At 39.0% G+C, this 16467-nt stretch overlaps 3 protein-coding genes across 3 annotated transcripts in view; 1 reads left to right on the top strand and 2 right to left on the bottom strand.

The window, feature by feature from the left end:
- The first annotated feature begins 1108 nt into the window (after nucleotides 1-1108).
- tmem199 (transmembrane protein 199) lies at nucleotides 1109-3950 on the top strand. The gene is made up of 6 exons (XM_039818775.1): nucleotides 1109-1550; nucleotides 2109-2182; nucleotides 2533-2622; nucleotides 2862-2904; nucleotides 3039-3151; nucleotides 3410-3950. The coding sequence occupies exons 1-6, from the start codon at nucleotides 1370-1372 to the stop codon at nucleotides 3503-3505; spliced, it is 597 nt and encodes a 198-aa protein (XP_039674709.1). The 5' UTR covers nucleotides 1109-1369; the 3' UTR covers nucleotides 3506-3950.
- Nucleotides 3951-6319: 2369 nt separating this feature from the next.
- sebox (SEBOX homeobox) lies at nucleotides 6320-10414 on the bottom strand. Its single transcript, XM_039822357.1, has 3 exons — nucleotides 10035-10414; nucleotides 9137-9354; nucleotides 6320-8078 (listed from the first exon to the last, which is right to left on the bottom strand). Exons 1-3 carry the CDS (start codon nucleotides 10135-10137, stop codon nucleotides 7383-7385), a joined length of 1017 nt encoding a protein of 338 aa, XP_039678291.1. The 5' UTR covers nucleotides 10138-10414; the 3' UTR covers nucleotides 6320-7382.
- Nucleotides 10415-11253: 839 nt separating this feature from the next.
- The window catches only part of smtnl (smoothelin, like), a 29639-nt gene continuing 24425 nt past the window's right edge, over nucleotides 11254-16467 (bottom strand). Inside the window, exons 9-10 of the mRNA XM_039790203.1 lie at nucleotides 14766-14917; nucleotides 11254-12190 (exon numbers count right to left, since the gene is read on the bottom strand). Of these exons, the coding sequence (XP_039646137.1) occupies nucleotides 12064-12190; nucleotides 14766-14917 (279 nt within the window). The 3' untranslated portion in view covers nucleotides 11254-12063. The remainder of the gene's footprint in view (nucleotides 12191-14765; nucleotides 14918-16467) is intronic.

Below are 16467 nucleotides of genomic sequence, written 5' to 3'. Positions count from 1 at the left end.
GGCAACAAGGTAGCAATGTTTTGCAGTTTTCCAAACTGATGACAGCACAACCGGGGACGGACAGAATTGAATAAATGAGACAGTATTTTTACTTAGCACCACCAGATGGAGGGGGAATAGGTGAAAGATATACCTGTATTGTATCTGATCCGTATGCAATTGTAGATTGCAATATCATTCTTCACTAAAGCTTGTTATTAACTTTAACTGGACGAATCCTGAGTCTTATTTCGAATCCTGAGTCTTATTTCTCTGATCTACCAGTAAACAACACTATTCAGAGTGTAGTGACCATAGAATTGGAGTCAGATTAAGTCTGGCCTTTTTAGGGCCAGACCGGTCATTGGTAACATTTTAGAATAAATTCCTACATATCCTAATTGTTACTATAATTGCCACTGTTCATCATACCAACTGCTATAATTATTATGAATCATGTTTCTGTATATCTGTATCTGTGTCTCTGTGTCCCAACCGGCAGCGGCAGATGGCCGCCCACCAAGAGCCTGGTTCTGTCCGAGGTTTCTGCCTGTTTAAAGGAAGTTTTTCCTCGCCATGCACTGTCACACAGACACACACTTACTCTTGGGGGGAATTGTTGTGGAATTGTTGGGTCTTTTTACATTATAGAGTGTGGTCTAGACCTACTCTATCTGTAAAGTGTCCTGAGATAACTCCTGTTATGATTTGACACTATAAATAAAATTGAATTGAATTGAAGGGGAAAACCAACCAGTATTAATGTGTCATGCAGACTTAAAGTGGATCAACTGGCTCCAAAAAGTAGTTTTGTTTAAATGTTCCTACCAAAACACTCAGTAGGCCTATTTCACGTCAAGTACAGACTTAAAACCCTTAACTCTTGCTTTTCGGAGTTTATGAGGAGACCATGAATGCACCAAAATAAATCACGTGTGCAGCCTGTAGCGATTAACATTTGAGTTGAATATGGAATAAAACATTATTGTCTGCTTGTGATTAAACATTAACAGTTTATAAAGATTATAAATATATTTTTTTGACAATTTTCCAAAATGCGCACTAATAATATTCTTTTATATATGTCAATGATAATAATACATCTTCACGCTGTTGGTCATGTGAGTGAGTACGTCATCGTGTCACAAGGCAAACAACATGGCTGCTCACTTGGAGATATTTATCTCTAGCACTTAGTTTAAACGCCGAATTTCAATGTATAATCATAATTAAAACCGTTAGGGATAGTTTTGGCTCCTTTAATTGTAGACATATTTTCACTGGCAGCTCGTGCTTTATTGAGAAAACGCTTGACAAACGGTATATTTTATCTAGATAGCTGCATCGCATTAACTCCGACCATCCTGTCAGAGTCATAGGGATTTAAACCATGGCATCTGCATTTGTTGTCGGGAATAAATTCAGAAATAAGGTCACGGAGTTATTAGAAAAGACGGACTCATCTCTGCCCCAGCGACTGAGAGAAGAACTGGAAGAGACTCTTGGATCACCACAACCAACCCTCTCCTTCAGTACAGCGAGAACACTCAAGAAATACCTTCAGGACAACGGTACTCTTTTTATACAATAACTTCTAATGTAAGGAAGTGCGTATTCACAAAAGAAAAAAAAAACACTTGATCTCGAAATTATGAGTTACTATCTCGTAATTATGAGATCAGGATCTCGTAATTACAAATTGGTGGTTAATACCAAATATGTTTCTCATTTAAAAAAGCGTTGCTAATGAAGATATGAAGCACTAAAAGGCATCCACTGTTCATTTCATTCAGCAAGAACAGTCGAGTAACAGATTTGTTATTTTTCCTTAAAGACCAGACAAACGTAACATTTAAGCTACAATATATAATTTTATGTAATTAATCAACACCCTAGGATATAACTGCATTTCGTTGTCTTTGTACTTGTACTCTGCACAATGACAATAAAGTTGAATATAATCTAATCTAATATATAGTCTCATGTAATGATATCAATATTAAAAACATTCTGTCTTCCAGCTTTTGCAAACTCGTGCGAAAGTTCTGGCGTGATGTTCTGAAATTAAATAATTCATACTAGAAACCATGGCAGCAATATGTTACTTTCTTATTGCTGTTTTGCTACAGGGCATCCTTTCTACCTGCATGAGTTGTTGGAGGATAGCTCGCTGCACCTGCCTGAGGTTGTGAAGCCTCCCAGGGTAAGTGAAACCATGGACATGCCCAAGTTTGAATATATATATATATATATGGTATAACACATATACACATATAACACATATCTAACACATCAATCAGTGTTATGCTGCACTGACAGCATGCAGGAAACAAGGCAGAGACAAGCTGACAACTTGAAATAGAATTGATGTGATAGAGACTTTTGATGATGGAGCCCAATTTTGGCAACTTATCCCTATACCCCTCCATAATTTTTAGCGTAGTGTTATCCTTTCCGAGGGAGATGGAGAAAATAGAATACATATCATCAGTACCTGGGGAAGATATCGCTGCTGCAAACAACTGAAATTGAACCGTGACTTTTCTCTCTCAGAACCCCGAGCTTGTCAAACGTCTTGAGAGGATCAAAGCCAAACTTGCCAACGAGGAATACAACAGAATCACACGTAATGTCAACACTCAGGTACGTTTTTGTATATGTTAACATTAAAAATAATGAAGGTCATGCTATGAGGTATGTGTATATATAAATATAGAGATCTTGTCATGTACTTGACTGCTTAAATTGTCTCATTTGTAATCAGGGTGTAAGGCTTACAGCCTTTTTCCAAAGGTGTACAAAATAGGATGTTTTTTTGGATTATATCATGTTGCGTTTGAATACACATTGACTATGTGATAAATATCTTTCTTTGTCTTCAGAAAATCAACCGCAATGAAACATTAGCAGATTTTGGACGGCAAGGTTAGTTTGGTACACATATACGGTACCGTTTTAATATCTTATTAAAATTATATTTTCACCCAGAGGCTGAATAATATATGCTTTATATTGAAAATGGACTTCTTCTGAACGTGTTTTCCCCTCTCTTTCTTCAGTGCGGTCAGTCAAAGCAGTGGTGGCGACCATATTCAACTTCCTAGTCACCGTGGTTGCTGCTTTTGCCTGTTCGTATATGGCGAGTCAGTACCTATTCACTGACACTGCAGCGGTAAGAGAGTATGCTATACACATAGTTGGCACTTACATGCAGTGCAGTTCAGTTCACAAGCCATGCAGCTACCCCTGCCTTTATAAAACTAATCATATTGAGATGTGGTGGTGATATTAGAGGCTGTATTTTGTGATGTTTTTGTATTGGATTGCTTTACACTAAAAGTTGTCTAATGTTTTCTTCTTTAAGTTGTGTTCGTATCCACCTAATGGTTACATAACTGTGGCTTTTTTGTTTCTGTCACCTGTCTTCCAGCGAGTAATATCGGCTGTGATCGCTGCATCTGTAGTCGGCCTGGCGGAGCTGTATGTGCTGGTCCGGACCATGGAAGGGGAACTAGGGGAACCATAGCAGTTACTCAAAAAGAACAAGGGAAAACACAAAACCAGTGAACTGTAGCAGCCCTCAAAGCAGAACTTTGGCAACCCCACCGAGGCGCCCACTGATTCAATACAGACATCTCACTTTGCCATGAAAAGCTTGTGGACTTTTTGCCTTTTATTTGACAGGAAAATTGGTGGATTTTTAAATACGGTTTAGGTTAATTTAAAAAGTGATACAAATAGCACTAAATGGAAGCTGAAACATTACAAGAAAGCAAATTAAAAATGACTGCATATCTGTTCTTTGACTTTAACTACTCCTGCTTTACATGACATTCCACCTGCCCAGACTTTTAAAATGTTTTTTAATTACATTAAAACATGAATCATATTCCTTATTTATTTACAGCTATTTTGTATTTTAGATTTTTCCCCAAACCACAGCCCAAAAATAAAGGCTCATTTACTCATGATTCTTTCCTTTCTGTTTTCAGATGTAATCATGTTTGTGTGCTTACTCTCCTGTGGGTCATATTAGAGAGTAGGAACAAACAACCTAAGTGGTCATATGGGTTAGAGGACTTGTCAGATTTGACACAGTTTAATGTTTTTGTATCAGTACTCTGTCCATTCCAGAAAGTAATATTGAATAGTATTTCAAACAGTTTAATGTTTTTGTATCAGTACTCTGTCCATTCCAGAAAGCAATATTGAATAGTATTTCAATCAGGAGAGAGAGACTTCATTTAAGAGTGAAATAAGTTTAACGAACATGGTGCATAATAGGTTGATATGTTAGAGTCTTTGGCGATTAGACTCCATCGCAATGTTAAATTATAGGGTTTAGAGGGCATGGGTGTATAGGAATATAGTCTCGCTTTGCCAGACCATCCTCCACATGCTGCGGACCTGCGGAGGAGGAAGGTCTGGCTAATCCACTCTGGTTTATTGGCATTTCTTTAAACCAATCACAATCGTCTTGGGTGGTGCTAAGCGCAGTACGGAGCAACGGCGCCGCTTGCAAAATAGCCTCGGGAAGGAACTTGTTTTGGTGGAACTTGTACCTTCAAAGGTTGTTTTAGTCGTGCAACAGAAAACTCAGATTGGACAGATAGTCTAGCTAGCTGTCTGGATTTACCCTGCAGAGATCTGAGGAGCAGTTAACCATAGTCCTCAGAAATCCACCGGAGTTTAAAATGTCAACACAAAGAAAGCGGAAGGAAACGGATATCCGGCCTAAATGAGTGAAATCTGGCAGAATTTCCGTCGGCCAATAGAGAGGTGGAATGTCGAGGATATAGATTAATAGGAATATTACCCAGATGGAGTCTAGACACTGGTGGTGATGACGAAGGGATAAAGGAAGCCTGCAGATCTGGATGGATGTGAAGTGAAGCAGGGGGGAACCCTGGGAGCTGGGAATGATGAGAACTGGAGGTGAATGTGGTGAAGGAGGGTCGCATCAATTGTGCCTGAAATGACAACTGACAGCAGCAAAGAGTAGGACACATTTAAAGTTTGATTACAACAATGCAACATCTCACAGAGATTGTGGCAAAATGTGGTTGGTTTAACTGAAAGAGTGAACGCCCACATTCAGCTGATGACAATGCAGCTGATTAGGTTGGGAGGGAGAGAGAGAGAGAGAGAGAGAAACGTGATGGATAGAAGTCTTCCTGAATGGACCAGGACTTACGCTGAGCTTCATTAGTGATAGCCTCCTACTTTATACCTCACTAAAAACTGAGCGTGCACGTTCATTCTTGACCATGTCAAAAAGTAGTTCCCAGTCATTCTTAACAGAGCAAACTATCCACAGATGAAGACCATGAGATAAGGTTGACAGCCCTGGAAAAAGATTGAGTTCTTTGGTTGGTTTTATTTTGCCCTGTGGTCGCACTTGTTTTGACTCTAATAAATAACCCACCAGCTGTAGCGTCAGTTACTAATACTGTTTACTGAACTGTTGTTGAGTTATTTTATCATCCATCTCCACCTGACAGATGTGCTAATAATTGTCTTCTGATCTGTGCTTACTGTATCTGGTTTAAAGTGAATTATGGACGCATCAAAAACAAACGATTACTGTATACCAGAGCTACAGAAGACTTATCATCCTGCGACCAGTAACACCATGTATCTTATTTCATACGACACAGTAGATCTGTTTTCTCTGATCCCTTCTCGAGATATGAATTCATATATTTTTTTTAAACTATCCCATCCTCCTCTTATCAAGTCCTGTCATATCAGTGGAAAGATTAAAAGATGTAACTACATCTGGAATACAAAAAAAGTATCTTCCTAAGATCTGAGATTTGACACCCGGATTAAAGGTTTATTGAAAGATTATTTGGTATTAAAGATGATTATGATATGCAGAGATCTCTGTCCAGCGCTGGACAGTGCACACTACTGTCATATTTGCCTCTGTATTATACTGCTCATGTAATATTTCAAAACGTAAATCCAGGCAGTATTACAGAGCCTGTAAGCTGATAGACCCCTGAGCTCTGGCTTTAATTTAGTTATTATTTTTCATTCTTTTCCTCGTCCCTCTGTCCATCTAACCCTCCTGATACTTACAGTACAGAGAGATATGAAAACAATATATTTTGACTTAGAAAATAATTATTCCTGGCATGGTATCTTACCACAAAGAATCATTTTAATCAGGATGTTTTGAAAGATAATACTTGCAGGGCCAAAGCATTAAACAAGCCACGGTTCAGCTTAGAGCAGGAAAACAGGAGCTGGCATCTGGGAGAAGAATCCATGTCAAGTACATCAGTGATTCCCCTGTGTGACAAGTTGGTGGGATAGTGAGCTGCTCTATGCATCCTTCCATTAGTCCTTTTTTTATTGAGAGAAAATCAAAACCAGACTAGAAACACACTTGAACAAGTCTATATATGCACGACTCTTGACATATTTTACAGTTGCTTTGGCTCAGTTTTCACAACAAGAGTTTCAATTCACAAGACTCTGAACACAAAATGCTGTACTCAGAATCTCACGTTGCACACAAATCAAAGTTCCCACCAGTGCATTTATCAGGGAATAACAACACTGTGTGTAAATGTCCATCGTAGAATTGTTATCATTGTTGCATTTTAAAATAAAATAGTGCTGTCAAACAGAAACCAATTCTCATCAAAACACCATCTGCAGTGGGCATTTGCTCAGCATTATACAACTAGCAATTAATAAGCAAATACATGTGCAAATTTAGCAGAAGTCAGTATTTGAAATAATATAAAAGTAAGAATGACTCATGTCATATGTGGCATTACCGTAGATAATGCAGTCTACATTTTATCTTTTTTTATCTTACTATAGTAGATCTTATATTCATAAAAGACAAAATTATCACGATTGTACTGTTACTATCGACCACTTTTGTTTCTGTTCAAGACACCAACCCTTAAATATTACACACGCATAAATCTAATCTAAAGCTAAAGTAATGCTGGAATTCATGGCTATAACAATTTACACTATCAGCAGACAAAATGTGATAGTATTCAAAACATTTATTTTCACTTTTCCAGCCAGTTTGGCTATTTACATTTAAAGTTTTGCATTGTACATTGAAACTCTGCTTTGATAACAGATCCAAAGCAACTGTAAAATATTGTAAATTGAAGTGGGATTATATAAATCAAATAAATCCCAAACATATTAAACATGACTGGAGTATACTAAAAAAACAAAACAACCTACAACTTGATAATAACTCTGTAGTAGCCTATATAGAGGTTTGAGGAACATTCGGCTCTGGTAACATACATGACAGATGTAGACACAGGAGGTGTTGTAACAGGAAATACAAAGGAGACAGAAATATTTATAGTAGGTATATCCAGTATTAATATTTCCCTGTTCATGCGCCAGATCCAGACTAATCAGAATTCCAGGAAGTTGGTGACGATAGCAGCGTTGTAGATCAGGTCTGAGATGTAGCCCATGGAGGTCTGTGGTCCCATCTGTGGGTGGTGATGGGGGTGTGAGTGGTGGGGACCTTGGCCCTGAGTTACCTCCCAGTACACCGGCTGAGGGTGGGAGGGGACTACCTGGTCTACAGAGGCGTGACCTCCACCTGCCGCGCTGCCTCCGTACACGGCCTGATGAGTCCCAGATGGAGCCATAGTCTGGGGTTTGAAGTTCTTGAAAGCCTGGTAGGAGCGGGCGGAGGCCGAGTGGTGAGGCTGCCTGCTGATAGGCTGAGGAAACGAACCAGGAAGGAAACCGGGGAGTGCTGGTCCCAGATGCTGCCGCTGGTGTGGCTCCTCATCCCAGAGACGACACTCTGGCGGTTTTGAGGGACCCAGAGTGGGCTGCTGGTGGAAGGAAGATGGCGGCGGCGATGACACTGGGTTGCTGTAGATGTGGAACCAGTCTGAATAAATCTGTGGGACATCCTCACAGGAGTGGTTCGGCTCTTGCCTGAATATGTCCGTCAGGGTGGTTGAGGTAAGGAAAGCGGAGCTCACAGGCCCAGGGGGGGGATCTACAACCTCTCTACCTCCCAGGCCAGGCTTGGTGGACTTGGGCTGTCTCACAATCTTGATACTTCTGGCTCTTCTGTTTTGAAACCACACCTGTGGGAAATACAAAGACTTGTAATACCTGGGTCATATTAAGATTAAACAAACAAAATCCTTTATTAATCCCACAATGGGGAAATTCAGTAGTGGAAGTATTCAGATCCTTTACTTAAGTAAAAGTACTAATACCCAAGGGCGTAGCACAGAGTTCTGGGCTCTGTACAAAGGCATTCTCTATGGGCCCCTCCCCACATCCACAGCTATTCATTCTAGCATCTTTTTGGGCCTTCCTCACATGAGGGCCCTGTGTACTCAGTCCCATTTCCACCCTCCAGTCTGACACCCCTGCTAATACCACACTGTAAAAAATACTCTGTTACAAGTAAAAGTCCTGCATTGAAATGTTACTTAAGTAAAAGTACTTAAGTATCATCAGGAAAATGTACTTAAAGTATTAAAAGTAGAAGTACTCAATGCAGAAAAATCCTCAGATTTTAGAAACTGGAAACGATCAAAACACTTCTGTGTTTAATCGGCTAATCATTACAGCTGGACTTGTAGGCCTAAATATTGTTGGGTAGTTTAATTTATAATAAAACATCATATTTTATAAACTACATGTGTTTTGGTGTGCAAAAATCGTAATTTGTAAAGTTTTAAAGTACAATATTTCTCTCTGAAATGTAGCGGAGTAGAAGTAGAAAGTGGCATAAAAAGAAAAGACTCAAGTAAAGTACATGTACCTCACATTTGTACTTAAGTACAGTACTTGAGTAAATGTACTTAGTTACATTCCACCACTGATATTAATTACACTTTTCTTTAACTGTACTAGAGGGAAAATATGGATGGGATGGGCCCCCCCACCTCTGCAGGACCACCCCTGTTCAAATCCTACTTGGGTCAATTCTTTGTTGAGCAACATTATATTTTGTAGTTTTCCTCACCAAAAACAGCTCGAAATAGGCCTATATTTTTAAGCATGCAACAATGTCACGAGCTACTTGAGCGAACACGTACAGTGGTCATTTAATCCATTCATAATATAGAAAGAGTACTTATAGCCGGGTTTTATGGGGAGTTTTGAAGCGACCCCTGCGCAGCAGACTCACCTGGATCTTGCTCTCGGGCAGGTGTGTGTGCGCGGCCAGTCTCTCTCTCAGGGCGATGTCCGGGTAGGGAGTCACAGCGAAGGCCTGCTCCAACTCGGACAGCTGGGCTCGGCTGAAGATGGTCCTCTTCCTCTTCCTCTGGCCCTCCATCAAACCGGTGGCGGCGGCGGCGGCTCTGTCCGGCTCCGGAGAGGACAGCGCGCACTCACTCCGGGCATCTTATAATAAAGAAAATCCAAAAGGGAAGTGAAACAATAAAAATAAAAGATACATGTAGACTATATAACCTAATATAAAATAGTAGGCTATATATTATATAAATAAGAATGAGGAAGATAAAATTCAACATTTAAATTAGATTGAATTGTTTAAGGTCGAAACGCGCCGAGTTGTAACGTTTTTTAGGCCATTAAAACGAAATCACGAGCTACAGGGCTGAATTTTATTTTTATTTTTTAAATATAGCCTACTGTAAAAAATAAAAAATAAAAAAACGTTTTCTTTTTTTTCATTTACAAATAGGCAACATAGCCTATAGCCTATAGTGCAATTTACACTACAGGCTATTTTGCTTACTATAGCCTAATATTTATGAGGTTGTGTTCGAGGTTTATATTGATATAGCCTATAACACACGCAACTTCTAATTTAATTTAGATAATATTTCTTTCTTCCTAATTTCGGATTCGGAATGCACTCCTTTTTCATTAAGAATGTTGTCTTCGTCTTGGGTTAGTTAGGGTGTTTTCATTATAGTTGGCTCGCCTATTTAATTGATTGATGCTTAATTTACATTTGGTGTGGTTTCTCCAGTGAAATTGATTACAAGAAGCAAAACATGAAAATCGTCATCAATTGAATCAATTGAATAGACAATTCTAAATGATATTGCACTCACCTTTACAGTGGTCCGGTTCTCCAAATAACGCCTTAAAATCCACCATGTCTCTCTGCTGGTTCTGCTTGAGTAAAGAGAAGTCTGAGTCCGTGAACAGAGCCATGACCCACACAGAGACACACACACACACACATCCACTGCTCGGTGCTGACAGCTGAGGAGGAGTGACCGCTTCTTATACCCACATCAGATGTGACACCCCACACCCACAACCCATCCCTGCAAATCCAGGTGTTGTTCACCTCTGCCCTTCTAATCCCCATCTGAGAATGGAGCACACTAGTTGTTTTCATGCTGCATTGTATTATTTCTTCAACTGCTCTGCTTATTTTTTAAGAGTTTTGGGGATATGGTGTTGTGCTTAATAGGCCAACACTCTAACATTCAATGGTGTATCATTATAATAAGAGATAAAAATCTGAGGAAAATAGCATTTCAAAATAGCAATAGCAAAATAGCAATTATTTTTATGTTTATAATAATAGAATAATCTTTATTTATAGAGCACTTTTCAAAATCCACGTTAGAAAGTGCATAGGTTAGAAACAACAAAATAAAACAGACCAGCCATAAAAACATTAGGTTTTTAAAACAAAACAAATAAAATGTATTTGGTGTATGAAAACCTGCGCAATGTAGGTATTTAGACAATGAATTAGCCGATGACTGTGCTGCTTCATTTGAAAATATGTCTCATTTCATTCAGGATTTGCTTAGGAAATGGATTTTTAAAATGTTTTATCAGATCGACCAAATACTGAAGTTGTAAGTGTATGAGAATCAGTTGGAATCAATAAAAGGAGCCCATGATTTCTGAGCCAAATGTCCCGATGACACATACAGTATTAAGATATTATGATCAAAAATAATAAAAACAATTTTATAACTGTTTGTCAGACTCAACAAAAATGTGTAGCCTATTTTATTAGAGATACTGGTCATCGAATTATTCCACAAAAAGTTTCCAAGTAAGTCAAGTTTAATCTGGAGATGAGCGATAATACCACTTCATTCCAATAACTTCAATAATCTTTGCATGGTGGACTGATCCCCCGTATCATAAAGAGTGTTCAATTTGTATATATAATAAAATAACTTTTTATTAAATAAAAAGAATATATAGCCTATACATAATATAATAGAGTTTTTGGATCAGAATTTTTTATTACAATGCAGAAACTTGTCTCTTTGACTCCCAGTAAGGAACACAATGTTGACATTAAGGTGTCACACAGTACAATTTATTGATTTAATTTTCCATATCTCAACATTATCTCAATAACCCAATGTCACAGCATATGTGGATGTAAATATCAGTCAGCAACATATAATTTTATTAAGTCAGCTATTCTGCCCCACAAACAGTTTAGTTATACAGTTACATTTGTGAAACATACATCCTCTCCTTTGGTGAAATATTAAAGATTAATACGGACACTCACTTTCAAACGTGCATGTGTGGTGACAATAAAGATTTATAAAACACAATAGTTGAAACCTTTGTCCAATTTGTCCAATATATCTCAACTACACACACACACACACACACACACACACACACACACACACACACACACACACACACACACACACACACACACACACACACACAGAAAAAAACTACTGTTGACAAACCAACCCAGATATTACTTGTAAATTCATCTTCTTCATTGCAGTTAACATTAGAGGATACACCACAACACACACACACACACACACACACACACACACACACACACACACACACACACACACACACACACACACACACACACACACACACACACACACACACATTACCCCCATGAGTCAATGTCCACTGTGTATGAGAGCACTTTTCCTGCAGCATGTGGAGGAATATTCACTAATCTACCACCAGGGGGCAGTGTAGTCTTTTCAAAGTGCTCCCATGCCTGCTCTGGATCTCCAATCAGCTCACAGATGGGTACAAAGAAGGAAGAAGAGGTTAAAAAAGGTGAAGTCTAGAAGGAGAAGAGCGCAGGAAATTACATCCTTTTGCTTTTGAGCTTCACTCAAACTTGCGCAGGTGGTTGTAGAGGGACTGGACGTAGGTGAAGACACACATGGGGTCTGGTTTACGACCCATGATCATCATGTCCTCCACCTCGATCAGCCGGTCGCAGCATGCCTTTACTCTGGAGACACAAACAGAGAAACGCAAGTCAGAAGGGAACAATTTATAACTCAAACAAAACAGGATTTGGCATTGTGAAAAGTCAGAATGTTATTGCTGTCAGGCTGAAATCCATTTAGGGGTTCATTGATTGGTCTGCAAAATGTCAGGAAATCATGGAAAAAACACAACTAGAAAATGCATTTCCTCAGAAAATGCTTGTGAATGCTGAATAGCTAAATTGCTAAAGCTAAACTGGATTAATAGTCTAAATCCGTGAGAAGTTGAAGTAGTGAGAATAGTTGGAAAAGTTGATGGTTTTAATTAGTATACATTTCATTGACGAGTTGAATAACATCATTAATGTAAAATGGAATAATTAAAGTTTTTTCACCCAGAGCTACGGGAGAAGCTGGAGAGGCATAGCTTGCTCCCCACCGAATAAGGCTAATAAAGTAATGATTAAAAAACTACAAATGCTTGATCAAGGCCCAGCCCGGCCCGGCCCAGCCCGGCCCGAGGATAGCAGCGGAAAATATCGGCTCGACACGAGGGGTCGGGCAGTGACGGGTTCGGGCTCGGGCAGAGAATCTAAACTCTAGTGGCAAATCAGCTACATCCGTTCGGCACATATTGCAGCACCACGGTGGCAATTTGTCGGCAGTTGAGAGACCCTGCCTCAATTTGTTGTCAACTAATCAGAAATTTGATTTCCTCGGAAAACCCACAAGGTAAGTATGCTATGCATGGTTTGCGTTATTATAGATCCCAGAGCAGTATTAGGCAAGTCCCGCCCTAAGAAGCAGCCCAATTGGTTGAAGTTAGGCATTGACCTTGAGTAGTTACCTCGAGCGAGGCCAATCATAGCTACAGTAAGTCCGTTTTAATGGCAACAAGTAAACAGGGAGCAGTATTTGTTCTTGAATATCACTATAACGTTTCCATTTCTCAAACCAAATAAAAAATGACTCAGAAGTCGCAGTTTCAAAATACTTTGCGTTTGCGTTTTGGCTCAAGAGAGAATGAGGATAAATAACATAATCGTCAATGGAAGATCCACCAACCGTCTTGTCACTCTGAGGCAGATAATTCAAAAACTATAACTCATATCGCTTAAATGAACATATTTCCTGAAACTAGACATTAATGCCTACGTTTTATCAATTGCCTACAATTTTTACTTGTCATACAAATGTATGACAAGTAAAAATTGTGGGCGTGAGAGCAATTTATAGAGAAGAGACTAAGATGATTTTTTTAAGGCTCCATGCTCTAGCGATGACATCACCCATGTAAGTCATGTAAGTCAATACACACCCATTATAATCGATGAAAATGCCTGAAAGGAACACGAAACTTAAAATTTTTTTTCACAAAAACTGTAAAAGATATCAAAACACTTAATAGACCCCGAATAGCTGAATTTGTCCTGAATGGTTTAAAGTTTGGATGAAGGAGGAGATTTTGAAGAAGAGGATTTGAAGAATTTGAGGCCTGCTCTCATTGACTTTAATTGTAAAAAAAAATTTTTATTAATATTTAAAAAAGTATAAATAGAAGAAATGTTGAAGAAGTCCCATCATGTGCTTAAAGAGCTGAACATTTTGATATTTGAACGTATACAGAAGTTAGACGACCAAAAAACCTAAAAATAAAGAATCGAATAACAATACTGTACATGCTGCTGAATCAGCATTCACACAATTACCTAAAGCACAAGGTGACATTAAAATCAGCAGTCCAAAATGCAAAGATATTCAGTTTCCAATGCTACAGAACAGACAAAAGCGGCAAATCCTCCCATTTAAGAAGCTGGAAACATTGAATGATTGGTGGTTTTGCTTGAAAATGACTTAAACAATTAGTCGATTATCAAAATGTAATATCAGTCCAAGCTATTTTCAGCATCTAATATCTAATAGTGTCTTGGATAGTCCTGATGAAAACACGGACTGTTCCTTTACATCATAACAAACATGTTTTGAGGCGTTAAAGAACGACACTATGCATGTAATAATTCATCTATAAGTCTCTGCTCTGTGATCTCTTTAAGAGGTCAAATGTGAAGCCGTCACTACACATGGATTGTCTCTGTGACCAAAGGAATATTGTTTTTCAGTCAAATCAGCTTAATTCTGCAGCAGCAGTCGTAGAATAATACATTCTTAAATCAAGTAGTAGTAAATATTCCAATATATATGTTCTGGCATATAGAATAACAACTTTGCAGAGGGCTATAAAACAAAAGCTAAGTCTGTAATGCAAAGTATTAATAAGCATTCAAAGGAATACAAAACAAACAAAAGGTAAAAATGTAGGTCAGATTTAAGCCTATACAATTCTGATCAACAATAAGACTCATGAATGAATTTGACTATCTATGGTTACAGTATGTCTAGGTAATGTTACAACAAACTATTGATATGCAGACTTTTATTCTTGTCAGGTTGAGAAAACCCTCCAAATGTGTCACCATGTTAGCGCTTCAGTCAATTCTACAATGAATATGTAATGAATGAAACTGCATCATATCCATCATATCAGAAACACACTAAAATGCTGCCATGTCTTTATATTCTGATACTGCCATCACTCACTCTGCAGTTCCAAAGGCCAGTTCAAAGTTGTGTTTGCGGTTGGCGGGCAATAGAGAGTTATAGTCGAACTCAGTGGGGAAGAAGGAGTGGACCAAAGCGCAGAAAGCCATCCCATCGCTCCAGCTGGACGAGAAGTTCTGGATGTCAATGTTCTACAGAGAAACAGAGAAAAAGATGTGGTGATGATGTGGCAGTGTGTGACTTAACTGTGTCACCTCAGACCTTTGTGTGCATGGAAAAAAGCAGTAAGGGCTGAAAGATTAAAAGCAGGGGAAGAACATGACTTGTAAAACTGAATGGAAGCTTGCTGTGGCTTCATAAAGCCATCTCCCCATTTACTGTCTAGCTCCTAATTATGATGGATAAAACAGACTTCCCCCCCCTCTTCTCTCCTCCACTTTCCTCGGCTCTCCTGCTTTCGGTCTGTTACGTGCTTTTGAAATCAAGTCATTTCAAGGCTGCCCTTTATTAGTCTGGAGTTTGCTTTGAATGAAATGCAACATGTCAAGTCATCGGATGAACATCTTTCTCTCTCGTGTGTGTGTGTGTGTGTGTGTGTGTGTGTGTGCTCCCAGTTAATAAGAGTCTATAACCAAAGCCACATGGAGCAGCTGGCACAAGCTGCTGTGAAGAAAAGGGTACCAGAGTGCAACAATGTGTTCTCAACCATGACTCAAACTACCCCCAAAACACACACATGCACCCCTATATTCACAGAGACCCTCACTTACATTCACTTCCACGGTTGAGAGGTACTGTAGATAATTAGCACATTACCACTGCACTGTGTGCTGACAGGTTAAAGTTATATGAAAAACAGAAAAAAACATTTGGGCTCATTTAAAACAGATTACTTTTTTTTTTACTGCACCTCTGCTCCGCTCACGTAGCAAAATGTTGATAAATGTATTATTCAGGTCTCTTTATTGGGCATGAACCTTGCGTTTACACACGTCTTGTTGAAAAAATTGACTTGAAGTGTAAATAATGTGTTCAGGCCGTGTTTACGCCCTGGGTGAGACAGGGCTGAATCGCGAGCCTGAAAGAGCCAGTGCAGACAGCTGTATAGATTAAAATGAGATTGTATCAGTTCCGTGAGATGTGGGTTGTAAAACATGTCTGAAACGCTTGTGGTCAAGACACTGAGTTAGGCTCAGTCTTTACCACAGTGGCCGCAGTCTTTATGCTAAGCTAGGCTAAACCCCTCCCAGCTCCAGCACAAACGTGAAATTGATATCTATCTTCTCATCCCATCGGAAAGAAATGAATCAGTATCTACAAAATCATTTCTGTACTCTGAAAATCAACATGTCAAGTTTCATTCCACATAGGCCATCCATCACTATAATCATCTACAGTACTTATCTTTAAACCTCTGGCTGTCTGTTTTTGTCAAAGTTGCATAATTATGGCATGATAGTAGTTGAAAGCCTGGATGTGGTGTGTTCATGTGCTGGTAGGACGATTTGTTATCTAAGGTTGAGGAACAGCATTACGTTACAAAGCTATGTTTCCAGAAAGTCAAACCCAAAACACTACCAGCTGAAAAACATCTCGAAAAGAACAACGCGAGTTTATTATCTTCTTGCATTAACAGTGCTGCTGCTGATCTGCTACCGACTTTAAAGCTCAGAAGTTCAAACTTCCCCACAGGACATGAGCACAGCGTCAGTTTCCACTACATTACTGTGCAACAATAACA

The sequence above is a fragment of the Perca fluviatilis genome, chromosome 2 (genome assembly GCF_010015445.1).
Source record: "Perca fluviatilis chromosome 2, GENO_Pfluv_1.0, whole genome shotgun sequence".
Lineage (NCBI taxonomy): Eukaryota > Metazoa > Chordata > Actinopteri > Perciformes > Percidae > Perca > Perca fluviatilis.
Note: the sequence above shows the minus strand (reverse complement) of the source record. Positions and strands in the feature narration are given on the sequence as shown.